This window comes from Sus scrofa, chromosome 13 (genome assembly GCF_000003025.6).
Source record: "Sus scrofa isolate TJ Tabasco breed Duroc chromosome 13, Sscrofa11.1, whole genome shotgun sequence".
Lineage (NCBI taxonomy): Eukaryota > Metazoa > Chordata > Mammalia > Artiodactyla > Suidae > Sus > Sus scrofa.
Genome location: NC_010455.5, coordinates 121,111,987 through 121,127,628, shown reverse-complemented (window position 1 = coordinate 121,127,628; position 15,642 = coordinate 121,111,987). Strand labels below are relative to the sequence as shown.

The 15,642-nt window shown below is 41.8% G+C and overlaps 1 protein-coding gene across 4 annotated transcripts in view; it reads left to right on the top strand.

The window, feature by feature from the left end:
* The window catches only part of LAMP3 (lysosomal associated membrane protein 3), a 35,944-nt gene continuing 30,270 nt past the window's right edge, over positions 9,969-15,642 (top strand). The window contains exon 1 of one of the 4 annotated variants that reach the window (XM_003358698.4): positions 9,969-10,241. In XM_003358698.4, the coding sequence (XP_003358746.1) occupies positions 10,193-10,241 (49 nt within the window). In that variant the 5' untranslated portion in view covers positions 9,969-10,192. The remainder of the gene's footprint in view (positions 10,242-15,642) is intronic. The other 3 variants (XM_021069890.1, XM_005670019.3, XM_021069891.1) reach the window with 3 other exon arrangements.

Genomic DNA, 15,642 nt, shown 5'->3' with positions numbered 1-15,642 from the left:
GCCATGCACTGGTGCCGCCTGAGAAGCAGATTCTCCAGCCCTAGTCAAGTTTTCAGATGACTTCAGCTCCAGCTGTCGTGGCTGAAATTTCATAGACCAGGACCCAGAAGAATCCAACTAAACCACTTTTGAATTTATTACCAGGGGACCTTGAGATAATAAATGTTTTTTGTTTAGCTGCTAAGTTTTGAGTAAGTTATTATTATTTGATAACAAATATATCAAATAATAAAATGCTGATGGATAAGGTATTGTACTGACATGCAGAAGAACTAGGCGGCTGTTAAAAATATCTTCCACATAAGATATAGAAATCTAGAAAGAGCACTATCCTACACTTGCAAGATCAAATAATCTGGAAAATAAGCAAATTCACTTTTTGTGGACCCATAAGAGAGCTGAGTTTACAGAGCAATCATATAAGCTGAAATCCAAAGAAAGACAGATACTACAAAGAGAGCGGAAACTCCTGGGGCAGGCACTACCATATAATGGCAAGGAGAGTTCAGCTAAATTTGTTAATGGCCCAGTGTGGACTTTCAAGAGAAAACAGAAACCCTGGGGTCACAGATATATGAAATTTTGCATCCTCCTGCAGACTTTTCTCCAGTGCCCTCACTGGTCACTCACAAAAAAAGGCATGCAAAAGTCCTGAGAAATCATCTTTCAGGGCCTAGCCCAGGGGAGGGGAATATCAGTTGCTATAGAAAAGGCATATAACAGTGCTCAAATCCTATTGCCCCATCTTTCCTACAGAACAAAACCAGAATCAACTCTCAGGGGACAGACAATAAACACACCTTTACAGGGCTGGTAAATCCAGCTACAGCCAGGAAAGTACAAAATAAAAAACCAAGCCTCTGATGTTGAGAAAGAGGTCAGAACATGTGCCAGAACTACTGCTACAGGAGGGATAGAAAAAATTTGCCGGTCACACCTGCCTCAAGACCCAGGGATAGAATGGCTGCATGACTAAGACTTAATCAGAACAGGGCACCTCCCCCCTCAGCCCCCACCACCAGGCTAACTAACAAGCATTGACTATCCAGTAACAATGGAATCTGCTGGGAGAGCTACAAGAGCTTGGAGAGAGGCTCTGATCCACACCAGAGAAGACCTAAGGCTGAGGGTGGAGCACACATTGAGAAAAACATTTGGGCAAAAAAAGCCATACCTTAAACACAGGTAACAAACACTTGAAGAATTTTTTAAAATTATAATTGATTTACAATATGCCAATTTCTGCAGTACAGCAAAGTTACTCATTATATATAATGTTATATATAGTTTTATTTATATTTTTTTCACATAATTATCTATCCCAGGAGATTGGATATAGTCCCCTGTGCTATACAGTAGGCCCTCATTGCTTATCCATTCTAAAAGTGGTATTTTTGCATCTACTAACCCCAAACTCCCAGTCCATCCCACTCTCTCCCCTGCCCCTTGGCAACCACAAATCTGTTCTCTATGTCCATGAATCTGTTTCTGTTTTGTACATAGGTTCATTTGTGCCATTTATTTATTTACTTACTTACTTAATTAATTACTTACTTTTTTCACACCACACCTACAGCATATGGAAGTTCCCAGGCTAGGGGTCGAAATGGAGCTACAGCTGGTAGCCTATGGCACAGCCACAGCAATGCCAGATCCAAGCCCCATCTGCAGCCTACACCACAGCTCATAGCAATGCTGGATCCTTAACCCACTGAACAAGGCCAGGGATACTAATTGGGGTCATTACCACTGAGCCACAATGGGAACTTCCCTTTTGTGCCATATTTTAGATTCCAATATAAGTGATATCACATGGTATTTGTCTTTCTCTTTCTGACTTACTTCATTTAGTATTCAGATCTCTAGTTGCATCTATGTTGCTGCAAATGGCAGTATTTCTTTTTATGGCTGAGTAGTATTCCATTGTGTATATTTACCACATCTTCTTAATCCATTCATCTGCTGATGAACATTTAAGTTGTTTCCATGTCTTGGCTATTGTGAATAGTGCTGCTATGAATATATGGGTGCATGTATCTTTTTGAGCGAATGTTTTGTCTGGATATACGCCCCAGAATGGGATTGCTGGATCATATGTTGATTCTAATTTTATCATCTCCTGAGGAGACTCCATACTGCTTTCCATAGTGGTTGTACCAACTTACATTCCCACCAACAGTGAAGGAATGTTCCCATTTCTCTACACCCTCTCCAGCATTTGTTGTTTGTAGATTTATCAGTGGTAGCTGTTCTGACCAGTGTGTGGTGGTACCTCATTGTAGTTTTGATTTGCATTGATCTAATTATTAGTGATGCTGAGCATTTTTTCATGTACCTACCGGCCATCTGTATATCTTCTTTGGAGATAGGTCTTCTGCCTATTTTTCAATTGGACTGTTTGGTTTTTTTTATTGCTGTTGTTGAGTTGCATGAGTTATTTGTATATTTTGGAGATTAGGCCCTTGTCAGTTACATCAGTTGCACATGTTTTCTCCTATTCTGTAGGTTGTCTTTTTTTATTTATTTTTTTCTTTATGGTTTCCTTTGCTGTACAAAAGTTTGTAAGTTTGATTAGGTCCCATTTGTTTATTTTTGTTTTTATATTACTTGAGGAATTTAAAGTGAGTGGTGTACTTAGGGTAGCAACAACAAACCCAAGGATCTACACAAAGTAATGAAGACTGCAAGAAATTATAATCATGTAAGTAAGTATAGAAGCTTTTTCCCCTTATTTTTCACATCTCCTTAAAAGATAATTGACTATTTATTTATTTATTGTCTTTTTGTCCTTTTAGGGCCACACCCGCAGCATATGGAGGTTCCCAGGCTAGGGGTCTAATCAGAGCTGTAGCCACCAGCCTACGCCAGAGCCACAGCAACTCAGGATCCGAGCCACATCTTCAACCTACACCACAGCTCATGGAAACACCGGATCCTCAATCCACTGAGCAAGTCCAGGGATTGAACCTGCAACCTCATGGTTCCTAGTTGGATTCATTTCCACTGCACCATGATGGGACCATTGATAATTGACTATTTAAATTAAAAAAGAATAATAATATGTTAAGGAGTTTATACATATGCAAAATTTAAATGTATGGCAAGAGACCAGAGGCCAAGAGGGAAGAAATTAAAGTACATTGTTGTAAATTTCTTCTGTGTGAAGTGGTATAAAATCATTTGAAGGTACACTGTGATACCTTAAGGATATATACTATAAATCCTAAAACAAACACTAAAGTAACATAACAGGATTTCCCACCACGGCATAATGGGATCCACAGCATCTGCAGTGCCAGGATGCAGGTTCTATTCCTGACCCAGCACAGTAGGTTAAGGATCCAGTGTTACCATAACTGTGGTGTAGGTCACAACTGTGACTCTGATCTCATCCCTGGCCAGGGAACTCCATATGCCATGGGGCAGCCAAAAATAAACAAATATAATAACATAGAAGAGCTATAATAAGCCAACAAATGAGATAAAATGGAATTTTAAAGACAACTAATCTAACAGTTCATAGAGAAACAGGAAAAAATGAAACCAAGAACAGGCAGAAAAAATAGAAAATAGTTGCCAAGTTGGTAGATGTAAACTTAACCGTATCAATAATCATATGGTTTGAACACCCCAATTAAAAGAAGGCAATTGTAAACCAGCTATAATAGAAAAAATAAAAAGCATTATAAATAAAAAAGAGGGCAATTTTGAAGTTAGATATTTTAAAAATAAAAGGAGAAAAAAATTACCCTTGTGGCCTACAAGAAACCCACTCTAATTATTTTTAAATTAATTAAACAAAGAGGCCTTTAGACTGAGCTGGCTTTAATACCTTAGTACCCTATGTAAGCAAATCAAAACCCAAGCCTGAAATGCCTCAAGGTTAAAAGACTGAAACCTAAGGACAACCAATCACAAACAGCCAACTTGGCTACCTCAAATAATGTAACCACTTAAGCTATAGCCAACCAAATTTTCTTTGCTTTGCTTCCACCTCTTCTAAGTCTTTCCCCTAGCTTCTGTCAATGGAGTAGTCCCAACTACTTGTGGTTTGGCATTGCCTGATTTGAACTGAGTTTTGCTCAAATAAACTTAAAAAACTTTAATATGCTTCATTTTATCTGTTAACAGTATAAAGACACAAATAGATTAAAAGTAAAAGGATGGAAAAACATATCCCATGATAATACTAATCAAAAGAAAGCCAGAATTACTATGTCAATATAAAAACAAAGTAGGTTCTGGAGTTTCCGGGTGGCCTGGTAGTTAAGGCCCTGCATCGTCACTGCTGTGACACAGGTGTGATCCCTGGCCTAGGAACTTCCACATGCCACAGACAAAACCAAAAATAATAAAACAAACAAACAAACAAACAAAAAAGTAGGTCTCAGAACAAAGAATATAACCGAAACTTAAGATAAATTGAAAGAACTAAAGTGGTTAATCCATCAAGAGGACCAATCCTAAATATTTACACATCAATAACAGCTTCAGAATACACAAAGCAAAAGCAACTACAAAGAGTAATAAACAAATCCACAATTATAATCCAATATTTTGACTCCTCTCTTGTAAGAATTGGTAAAACAATAAAGAAAATCAGTAAGAATATAGAATACTTGAACAATTTAACTTAACTGGTTAAACATTTATAGAACACTAAATCCAACAACAGAAGAATAAGTGCACATGGGACATTTAACAAGACAGACCACTGTTATGGGCTGATTGTGTTCCCCCCTGTTGTGTCAGTCCCAGCCTATAGGTAGTGATGCTCTCCACTAGGAACTAGGAAAGCCTGAGGTACTTACCTGAGCCTCTGAGGCCAGTGTTGTGGCAGGACTGACCCAAGTGACTCATATTGTCATTGCAGTACATACTTCAGCAAGAAAATATCAAGGAATTTTGAGGAACAAGATTTATTATTCGCAGGTCCTTGAGAGTACATGGCACACCCAAGGGGCACAAAGTAAGGTCACAGGTTGAGAAAGGCAAAGAGCACAAACCTGGGGCTCTAACTTTATCAGGGTCCAAGGGTAGGGTGCCCAGGTTCAGTCTTTATTGGCTAACTTAAAGCTAAGAGAAGGAATTAGGGAACTGGAAGTGAGAAGCCAAAAGAATGTTGAAGAACAAAGTTGAAGGGCTAATAACACCTGATTTCAAGGTTTATTATGAAGATATAGTAACCAAGGCAATTTGATCTTGACATAAAGATAGAAAATTACTTAACTAGGACAGAATAGTCCCACATACATTTGGACAACTGATATTCAACGAGGATACAAAAGTAATACAGTGAAGAAAGGATAATTTTTTCAACAGTTGATGCTGGAACAATCAGTTTTCTCTAGGCAAAGCAATGAACTTCAATCCACATCTCCAACCATATGAATTTTTTTTTTTTTTTGGCTCTTTAGGGCTGCACTTCAGCATATGGAATTTCCCAGGCTATGGGTTGAATTGTAGTAACAGCTGCCAGCCTACACCACAGCCACAGAAACACCAGATCCTTAACCCACTGAGTTGAGACCAGGGATCAAACCTGAGCCCTCATGGATACTAGTGGGGTTCATTACCACTGAGCCATGATGGGAACTCCTAGAATTCTTAATAATAAATTTCTCATCAGAAGTCATCAAAGCCAAAAATAAAAAAAAAAAATTTTAAGAAATCATCAAAGCCAAAAAGAAGTGAAATGATATATTAAAGCACTGAAAAGAAAAAACACTGTCAATTAAGAATTCTATATCCATGAATATGTCCTTCAGAGCTGAAGGAGAAATTAAGACATTCCAGATAAATGATAACAGAGATAATTTTTCACTAATAAACCTTCCCTACTAGAAATGTTAGGCAGAAATGAAAGTTACTAGACAGGAACTCAAATCCACATGAAGAGATAAAGAGCACCAATAATTGTAAATACATAGGTACATATGAAAGACATTAAAAAATATATTTTTTGTTTGTGTTAGTTATTTCTGTCTACTATAACAAATTCCCATAAACTGAATGGCTTACCCAGATTTATTTCTCAAAATTGTGGAGACCGAGAAGTCTGAGATGGGGCTGCAAGCATGGTCTGGTGAGGGCCAACTTCCTGGCTGGTAGACAGCTGCTTTCTCACTGTATCCTCACTTGGTGAAGAGCAGAGAGGACTAGCTCTCTTCCTCTTCTTATAGGGATGCTAATCCCATCATGAGGGCTCCACCCTCATAATGTAATAACCTCTGGAGTCCCCACCTCCAAATACCACCACATTAGGGATTCAATATATAAATTTTGAGGGAACATATTCTCTAGCATTGTTTGTAATATATTTTTCTCTTATCTGATGTAACATCATAAAGCAGTCATTATAAACCATGATGGTGGTTATACAATGTATACAGATGTAATTCATTTGGCAATAACAGCAAAAAGTAAGGGGAGACTAAGGAAATAGAAGCAAAGTTTTTTTATACTATTGAAATTAGGATTTCTATAGGCTGAGATGTTCAGTAATCTTTAGAGTAACTACTAGAAAAAAAAAACTTTAAAAAATATATGGTAAATGGAAGGAATTAAAATTATACACCAGAAAACATCTATTTAACACATAAGAAGAAAATAGTACAGGAGCAGAGGAACAAAAGAGATATACAGAAAACAGAGAAAAAATGGCAAGCATAAATCCTACCTTATCAGTAATTACATTAAATGTAAATGGGTTAAACATGCCAATTAAAATGGAGGTATTAATGGAATGAGTAAAAAACATGATCCTATTATATGCTGTCTATAAAAGATACACTTTATACTCAAAGACACAAATAGAGTAAAAGTAAAAATGTGGAAGATATATCCTGTTCAGAGTAACCAAGTGAGAGCTGAAGTACACCTAGTAATACTGGGCAAAATAGATTTTAAAACAAAAATTGTTACTAGAGAAAAAGGACATTTTCTAATGATAAAAGGGTCATTCTATCAAGAACATATAAAAATCATTCACAGAGAAGCCTAACAATAAAGCCCCAAAATATAAGAAGCAAAAAAAACTGAGAATTGAAGGGAAGAAGAGACAATACAACAACGATAATTGGAGTCTTCAATACACTACTTTCAATAATGGTTACAACAACCAGGTGAAGGGACAAGCAGGAAATAGTCTTGAACAATGCAGTAACTAGAGCTATCAGACATCTCACATAGTATTATATCCCCAAAAAGCACAAAATACAAATTTCTCTCAAATGCACATAATATTCTCCAGGATAGTTTATATTTTAGACCATAAAAAAGCCTCTATAAATTTGAAAGAATTGAAATCCTGCATATGTTCTCCATTCAAAATAGGTGAAATTAGACATCAATAACAAGAAAATTTGGGAAATTCACAAATAGGTGGAAATTAAGCAAGAAACTCCTAAATAACAAATGGACCAAAAAAGAAGTCAAAGTGGAAATTAAAAAATAACTTAGGATGAATGAAAGTGAAAGTACAGCATACCAAAACTTACAGGATGCATCTGAAACAGTGCTTAGAGGTTCTAGCTGCTTTCTGAAACACTCAGCTGTGGCACTGCTCCTTTAGTCAAAGGTGACAGCCCTGAAAAACAGCTTCAAGACTCTCATCTTCTGACCTGCTCAGGAGCCTGGTTCCAGATATCCTCCAGGAAATGTTGGCTGGACAAATGGATGAACTTTCTCCCCTCAAAGCCACAGGGACCTTACCATGTATCAGGTTAACCCCTGCTTCCATATACTACTTTTATTTTTTGGCCGTGCCCATGGCATACAGAAGTTTCCAAGGCAAAGATCAAACCTGCACCATACCAGTGACCCAATCCATAGCAGTGACAACACCAGATTCTTAGCCTCTGAGCCACCAGGGAACTCCTCCATATACTACTTCTTCCTTCAAAGGCTTTGGTGCCACCCATGTCCTCTTGGGTTGAGACTAGACTCCTCTGGCTTTTTTTCACCTCTCCAAAATGGAACTAACTTGATCTTTCAACCATATTCCCCACTGCTCCCCAATCCCCTCCAGTCAGGCTTATCACTAATCAAGAGATTTTGCTTCCTGTGGCCAGTAGAAAGGGCACAGGCTTCAGGGCCAGACAAGCCATCATGCAAATTTTAGCCGGTTATGTGATGTTGGGCAGTTCAGTTTCTACATCAGTAACATGGGAATTAAAAAATTCTGCCCTGGGAGTTCCTGCTGTGGTGCAGCAGGTTAAAGATTGTCTCTGTGGCAGCTTAGGTCACTGCTGAGGTATGGGTTCAATCTCCGGCCCAGTGCGATAGGTTATGGATCTGGCATTGCCACAGCTCTGGCCCTGGTCATATCTGTAGCTCAGATTCTATCCATGGCTTGGGAACTCCCATATACCATGATTGCAGCTAAAAAAGAAAAAACAAAAAACTTCCCTGTAGAGGTGCCATATGCATTACACCATGTCAGGCCCATAGTAGGGATTCCTTATATGCAAACTATTATTATTGTTGTTGTTATTATTATTACTCTTCTCCAACTATCCAGATCCTCTATGACCTTCAAGAATCTCCAAGGTTCAGCCACCACAAAGTCATCTCTATTTTTTTTTTTTTTTTTTGCCATGCCTGTGACATGTGGAAGTTCCCAGGCCAGGGACTGAACCTGTGCCACAGCTATAACTCGAGCCACAGCAGTGACAGTGCTGGATCTTTAACCCACTGAGCCATGGAGGAACTCCTGCCTATTCTTCATCCAGTGTGGTTCTAAGCAGCAGACAATTGATCAGTCACTCTCTAGTTATTTATGTATATCAATAAATGTTGCTTCTCAGCTAGGCAGTAAGCAACTTGAAAGCATATATCATATCTAGTCCAGAGCACCTCTTTAGCAGTCGTACAGCAAGGTGCTTAAAATCCTAAAGTCTCAAGCCAGACTGGATTCATAGCCCAGCTTTTTCATTTATTACCTAAGTGACTCTGGGCAAGTCGCTTGACCTCTCTGTGCTCCGTTTCCCCATCTGTGAAACGGGACAACAATGATGCAATAATGCCCACATAAAGTGGCTGTGGGGCTTAAGTGGAATAAGAAGAGTGAAGAATAAGAATAAACACATACTATCCACTTAGTGATTGTCTGTTGAATAAATTGACTCAAAGTCTAGAATCCCAGTCAAGAAGTAGCTGAAATTAGGCTGACACAGGTTAATCTTCTCTTCACTTTGGTAAATTTACCTGATTAGAGCAATATAGTACAGTAAAATGGTTGCCAAATTTGCTTTTCAGGTATCGATCTGAGACTAAACTGAACGCCCTGAATCCAGTCATCAGGAGGGTATCCTAATATACTGCGTATATGAGCGTTCCTCACTGGGACTCACAGCTCCGAGCGATAGAACATCATTGTTTTGTCTAATTAAGAGAGAAAGGCGATAAGACATGAAAAGGTTGCCTTTTGAGGATATTGAATATTATTTGTGTTCCAGGAGAATCACCTGGCAGTAGGCATTATGATCCCTGTCATACAGCAGAAGAAACCAGGGCTCAAGGTTACCCACAGCCATACCTCTGGTAAGTTGGCAGAGCCAGATTCAAACCCAGATCTCCCCAGCTCCCAAGCTCGCACTCCTCCCACTCCCCCCAAGATGAGGTCCCCAGGTGAGGCTGCCATGAGCAGAGAGCAGGGCTGCCTCTTGTGAGTACACTCAGAGATAAACAGTGCTCTAGCCACTGAGTTTTGACTCCTGCTCATCCTCATGACTGAGGCACTGGTTTTCTCCTGCCTGGAAAGAATCTCTGGGTTTATAGAAATGACTCAAGGTCTTAGAGAAAAATGGAGGCCTGACTTATGAGAGAAGGAAGCAGGCACTGCCACAGGTCCACTACCTCTTATGGAAATGATCTCAGATGCCCTTAACCTTGGCTGAGGGGCCTCCCCCACCCCCTTCCCAGCCCTCACAAACAAAGGCAAAGATGAAAGTACCTGCTTTCACACAAGGGCCACTTCTGGTTTCCCTCCCCACTCAGCACACCACTTGGGAGGGCCTTTCCGTTACTTCTCATAATGCAAGTGACTTTGGTTTCTCTGCCACAAGTGAATGAGGGACAGAGGGAGTGTCTTCTTTGCTACCGGAGCCTGCCCCGGAATTAGCCTTCTGCGCTGTTCAGAAGACCCAGCTGTTCTGAGCTCTGAGTGCTGCAGCCCCTTGGAGAGACAACCATGTCCTGGCGGCTCTCTGCAGTGCTGGTGTCCTTCGTGTCCCTGGCTGGTGAGTGACACACTTGACTTTCCATGGTGACCCTGCCACATCTGGTCCTATTAAACATAAATGCATTCTAGTGCCACTGATTTAAGTGGGAGAAGACAGACAGGAGATAGCTATAGTGGCTTCAGCTACTGTGGGTGTTTGACTTGGGAGTGTCTTGCTATTGCCTTACACATGGAGCACACCTTCATTTTTTTCCAAAGACTTTCATAGTTTTGGACTTGTCTTCCATGAATCAGGCAGAGGAGGTGTCAACCCCAGAAGGCTGTGACACTGTCTCTGGCTCCCAAATGGGTTCTAGATACCTTATTAGGAAGCATTTGTAGAAATTACTTTGATTTAAGAGGCAAAGAACTGAGGGAATTCCCATCATGGCTCAGCAGTAACGAACCCTACTGGGATCCATGAGGATGCAGGTTCAATCCCTGGCCTCGCTCAGTGGGTTAAGGATCCGGTGGTGCCATGAGTTTTGCTGTAGGTCACAGACATGGCTCAGATCCAGCTGTGGCAGTTGTGTGGGCCAGAAGCTGTAGCTCTGATTCAAGCCCTAGCCTGTGAACTTCTTTATGCCACGAGTGTGGCTCTAAAAAGAAAAAAAAAAAAAAAAAAAGAGAGAACTGAGCCAGGGCTTAGAAATGGGGCTTTTGCCACACTTTCTGGGGAAAGCATGTCATGCCTTGCTTTTCTGCTTTTCTCAAATGAAGTGCTATGTTTATATTACATAAACATTGAGTAGTGAAGGTGAACGAGATATGGTCCGACAAACTGTGCCATAAGATTTCTTTTTTGATTACCAGCGTATTTCAGATCAGAGAGACTATCTGAGAAATTGAGTTTTAATGATTATTTTTTGTCCACACACCCTGCTTTCACCAAGAGCATTTTCTCCCTAGGATATTGAATTTTTTTTTGTGCTGTTATCAAGTTTGCTGGTTGCATCACAATTCCTTCAAGAACCTCTGACTTGAACTTGTGAGGCAACTGGCTCTGTCTACATGGCCCTACTAATACACTCAGGTGGGGGACACAGCTGCACATGAATTGTTATGCAACATGAATCTTTGTGCAACCGTAACATGAATTGTTATGCAAGTTGAGTCAGGCCAGCTGCCCTAATCCAGGCTGTTTTTTTTTAGCGCCACAATTTCAGAATTAGAGTTTCACATTCTTTTGGAGGCTGGTGCTGCTTCTGTGGCCTCAGGAAGGGGGGGCTGGAGAAAGAACTCAGGGGCTAAACTCAATTCCCAGCCCCTGGATGTAGTCAAGGGAAAGTCATCATTGTAGTTAGCAGAACAAACTAATAAAAAAGCAAAAGATCGCAGGTTAGCAGTTACCCTCAGTGACCTGTGTGTGGGCACCAATTCAATGGCTGACAGATGACTAGTGGATTCAGGAATGCAGCGAGTATACAATAAATGCACTAGCAGGTGGAGAGCAAATGCCCACATTGCCCTTTTCTCTCTGAGCTGCACAATTCCAGAAGCAAACTGAGTGAATGAAACATATGGAAGTGCCCCATTTTCCAGGCGAGGGTACTGAGGCAGGCTGAGGAATCACTCTTGAGCACTCAGCTAACAAATGAGGGCCCTAAGATTTGCATCCAGGAAGTCTACTTCAGGGTCCATGTTCTGCACTCCTGCACTACGCTTTCACATGCATACGTTTGAGAAATACTTGCTGAATTGGATGTAAGCAAAAACCATTAGACATTTTGCTTGAAGAGACAGAGCTTTTAGGTGAGCTAATAGTGTAATCTTTATCCAGTCACTTTGCTTCCCTGATCGCAAATTCCTCCTCCATAAAACGAGAGGATTTAAGTTTCTATCAGTTAAGTTTAGGCTCAACAGCACCTAAGAGACAAGCTCCAGTGGAGTTCCCGCTGTGGCTCAGCAGGTTGAAGACCTGATGTTGTCTCTTTGAGGATGCAGGTTCAATCCCTGCTCTCACTCTGTGGGTTAAGGATCGTGGTGTAGCAGCAAGCTGCAGCATAGGTCTCGGGATCCAGTGTTGCTGTGGCTGTGGCTGTGGTGTAGGCTGACAGCTACAGCTCCGATTTGACCATTAGCCTGGGAAATTCCATATGCTGCAAGTGCAGCCCTAAAAACCAAAAAGAATGAAAGAAGGAAAGAAGGAAGGAAGGAAGGAGAGAGAGAAAGAAAGAAAGAAGGAAAGAAGGAAAGAGAAAAGGGTAGGAATGGAGGAAGGGAGGGGAACAAGCCCCAAATAGTGAATTAAACAAGGTAAATATTTGTTTCTCTCTCATGTGAAAGCAAGTCCAGAGGACTTCAGACCAGGTCTGATGTGGGGACTCATTATTGTGGACCCACCACCCTATGTGTGACTTCCACTTGCAAAGTCTCCTCATGGATCTAGACATCTGCTGGAGCTCCAGCCATCACCTACAAGTTGCAGGCTGATTAAAGGAGGAAAACAAGGAGGCAACAGAGAGGCCCCATAGGTGACTGAGCTCCTTTTGAGCAGCCTTCCCAGAGGGCCCACATGACCCTACCACTTCTCGCTTTGGCTCAAATTCAGTCACACATTCCCACCCAGCAGGAAAGGAGGCTTGGAGGCGAAGGGCTTTATCCTGGGCAGGAAGCGTTCAGCTTAAACGCATGGTTCTGTTACTAAGAAAAATGGGGTAGTCAGCCAGCAATCTCCCACAGAGGGCTGGAGCCCTTTCTGTTCAAGGGTTCTCTTTGAGTCTCAAGTCCCACAGGAAACTAACAGAGATAGTTTTGCATCTTTTGCTAAGGATTTAAATCTTTCTGTTAAGAGGTATAAGATTGAACTGTGAAACTATGAGCAGAATCCTGCTAAGGGCCCACCCTTGCTGCCCTCCATGTCCAAAAACAGTCTTCTTGCCGCACACCCCTGGGGCTGCTTCTGATGCCCCAAGGAAGGTGCCGGAGAAAGTGCTCAGGGGCTGAACTCAATTCCCTACCCCTGGAGGTAGCCACGGGGCTCCATTTACTCTCCAGCTGTGCTCCTTACACCTCTGCAGACCACTGTAACCTCCAACACCTGCTGGGCCTGCTCCCTGCTGGCCCTCCTCCTGACCCTCTTCCTCACACCCCACATCATGCTGACTCCCCAGCTGTTGTGCAGACATACTAGGCTCTCAAGCCCCGTGCTTTTGCCCGACCTCGTCCTCTTGCCAATAGGATGCCATTTACTTTCTTGTCTGCCTGAAGAATTTCTCCTTGTGTTGGGTTCCCAAACCCATGCCATAGCACTTGGGGTCTGCTTCCGTAATAACACCTGCCACATTGAAGAGTGTGGTCCATTTCTGTGTCTGCCTTACAAGGCTTTGAGCCCCTGAGAAGGAGGACCTACACCAGTGCCTGCCCTGGAGCTTGACTCAGAGGTGGCGCCTATGTATGTGCTGAATTGGGTATGGCAGGGAAACCAAACTAAGGCACTCTGGGAAAGCCCAGCTGTCTGAGAAATACCTGGAGAAACAGCCCTTGTGTGGTCACTGGCTTTCCCGGGGCCTGGCCGGTGAGTCATCTCTTAGGTCCTCCTGTGGGTTGTAGAGAAACCAAAACCTTCTCATGTGCCTTCCTGCAGCTCACCATCAGAAAGTCTAAGCAAGGGGTTAAGACTCTGGGGTACCCATTTGCTGAGTCTCTTGAATCCTGGAGAAGAGATGCTGAGTGACTGGGGATGGGAGCTTAGCAAATCAGTATGTGGATTCTAGCCTCTGTTTTTCTGAGTATTCCAACTATGCTCTGCCCTTGCTTCTGCCCACTGCCCTCTTCGTGGGTCTTAGACAGACCTGTGAACTTGACTAAACCTCTAAGAGGGCCAAAAATCCCATTTAAAAACTATGACCCAGGGATTCCCTTCGTGGCTCAGTGGTTAATGAACCTGAGTAGGATCCATGAGGTTGTGGGTTTAATCCCTGGCTTCACTCAGTGGGTTAAGGATCTGGCATTGCCATGAGCTGTGGTGATGGTTGCAAATGTGGCCTGGATCTAGTGTTGCTGTGGCTATGGTATAGGCCAGCATCGGTAGCCCCAATTCAACCCCTAGCCTGGGAACTTCCATATGGCATGGGTGCGGCCCTAAAAAAGCAAAAAAAAAAAAAAAAAAAAAAAAAACTATGACCCAATTTTAACAAAGATAGGTCATATACATGGATTTTTTAAAGCAGAGTATTTTTCAGAGTATTATTTCCATTGAGTACCTAACAAACATATGAACTTTCTGGGGCATATTTCAATGCACAGCATAGCTACTCCTGTCAAATTTCCATCTAATCACCTGTCCATCTCTTATACCACACATTCCTATAGGGAGATGAGGGTGGGAGGGAAGGGGCCAAAGAGAGGAAAGAGAAGAATATTAGAATACTATCTCCCATACTTGTTTAATCTCTAACACACTGTCACTTTTGGTCCTGACACCTATCAGCCCAGTTTTTGTCCACTACAAAGTTACACACCATAGGGAGATACCATGATTGCCATCACCTCCAGGTACCTCACAAATACTTCCTACACACCAAGCACACCTCTTTTTTTTTTTTTTTTTTTTTTTTTTTTTGATCTTTTTAGGGCTGCACCTGCGGCATATGGAAGTTCCCAGGCTAGGGGTCTAATCGGAGCTGTAGCCGCCAACCTACGCCAGAGCTATAGCAGCACGGGATCTGAGCAGCGTCTGCAACCTACACCACAGCTCATGGCAATGCTGGATCCTTAACCCACTGAGCAAGGCCAGGGATCGAACCTGCAACCCCATGTTTCCCAGTCGGATTCATTAACCACTGAGCCACGACGGGAACTCCACCAAGCACACCTTGATGGCCTACCATGAGTCTTCTTGTCCTCTTTGGGATGATGTGATTTCATGAATGGCCAGTGGGCTTCCCCTCCCCCCTTACTGAATTCATTCCTCATTACTGAGAGAGATCTAACTGCATAATGAGGAAGACTCCCCCTTTAAATGGTGTGCTACTGAGTTGAAGAAATTCTACTCAGTTGAGAAGATTTGCTTTAGCTCATAAGCATAAGCTGCATACAGTGGGATTTTATCAAGGATCTGATCTTCCCAAGAGAGAGAAAAGCAGGTGGTCCCAGTCCCTCAGAGTTCTCTGCAGCAGTCTTTGCTTTTTACAAGATATTCCTGGGAGCGAATGTCTTCACACTGCATCTGGGAGTGAATTCTATTTCTCCATAGTAATGGGGTTCCCACTGAGTTCTTGACCCAGGAAACAGCAACTCAGGTTCAGCCCAAACGAATTATGAAAATAAATGTTCAACAACTATCAACCGTCATAATAATCTTGAAAGAAAAAATCTTGCTCCAAGCTCTACGATGTGGGCATAAATATTCCACACAGTGATTTTACAAACATTTACAAAGTAAGCCTACAGCCCATAAAATCTACAACTCTCAAGTA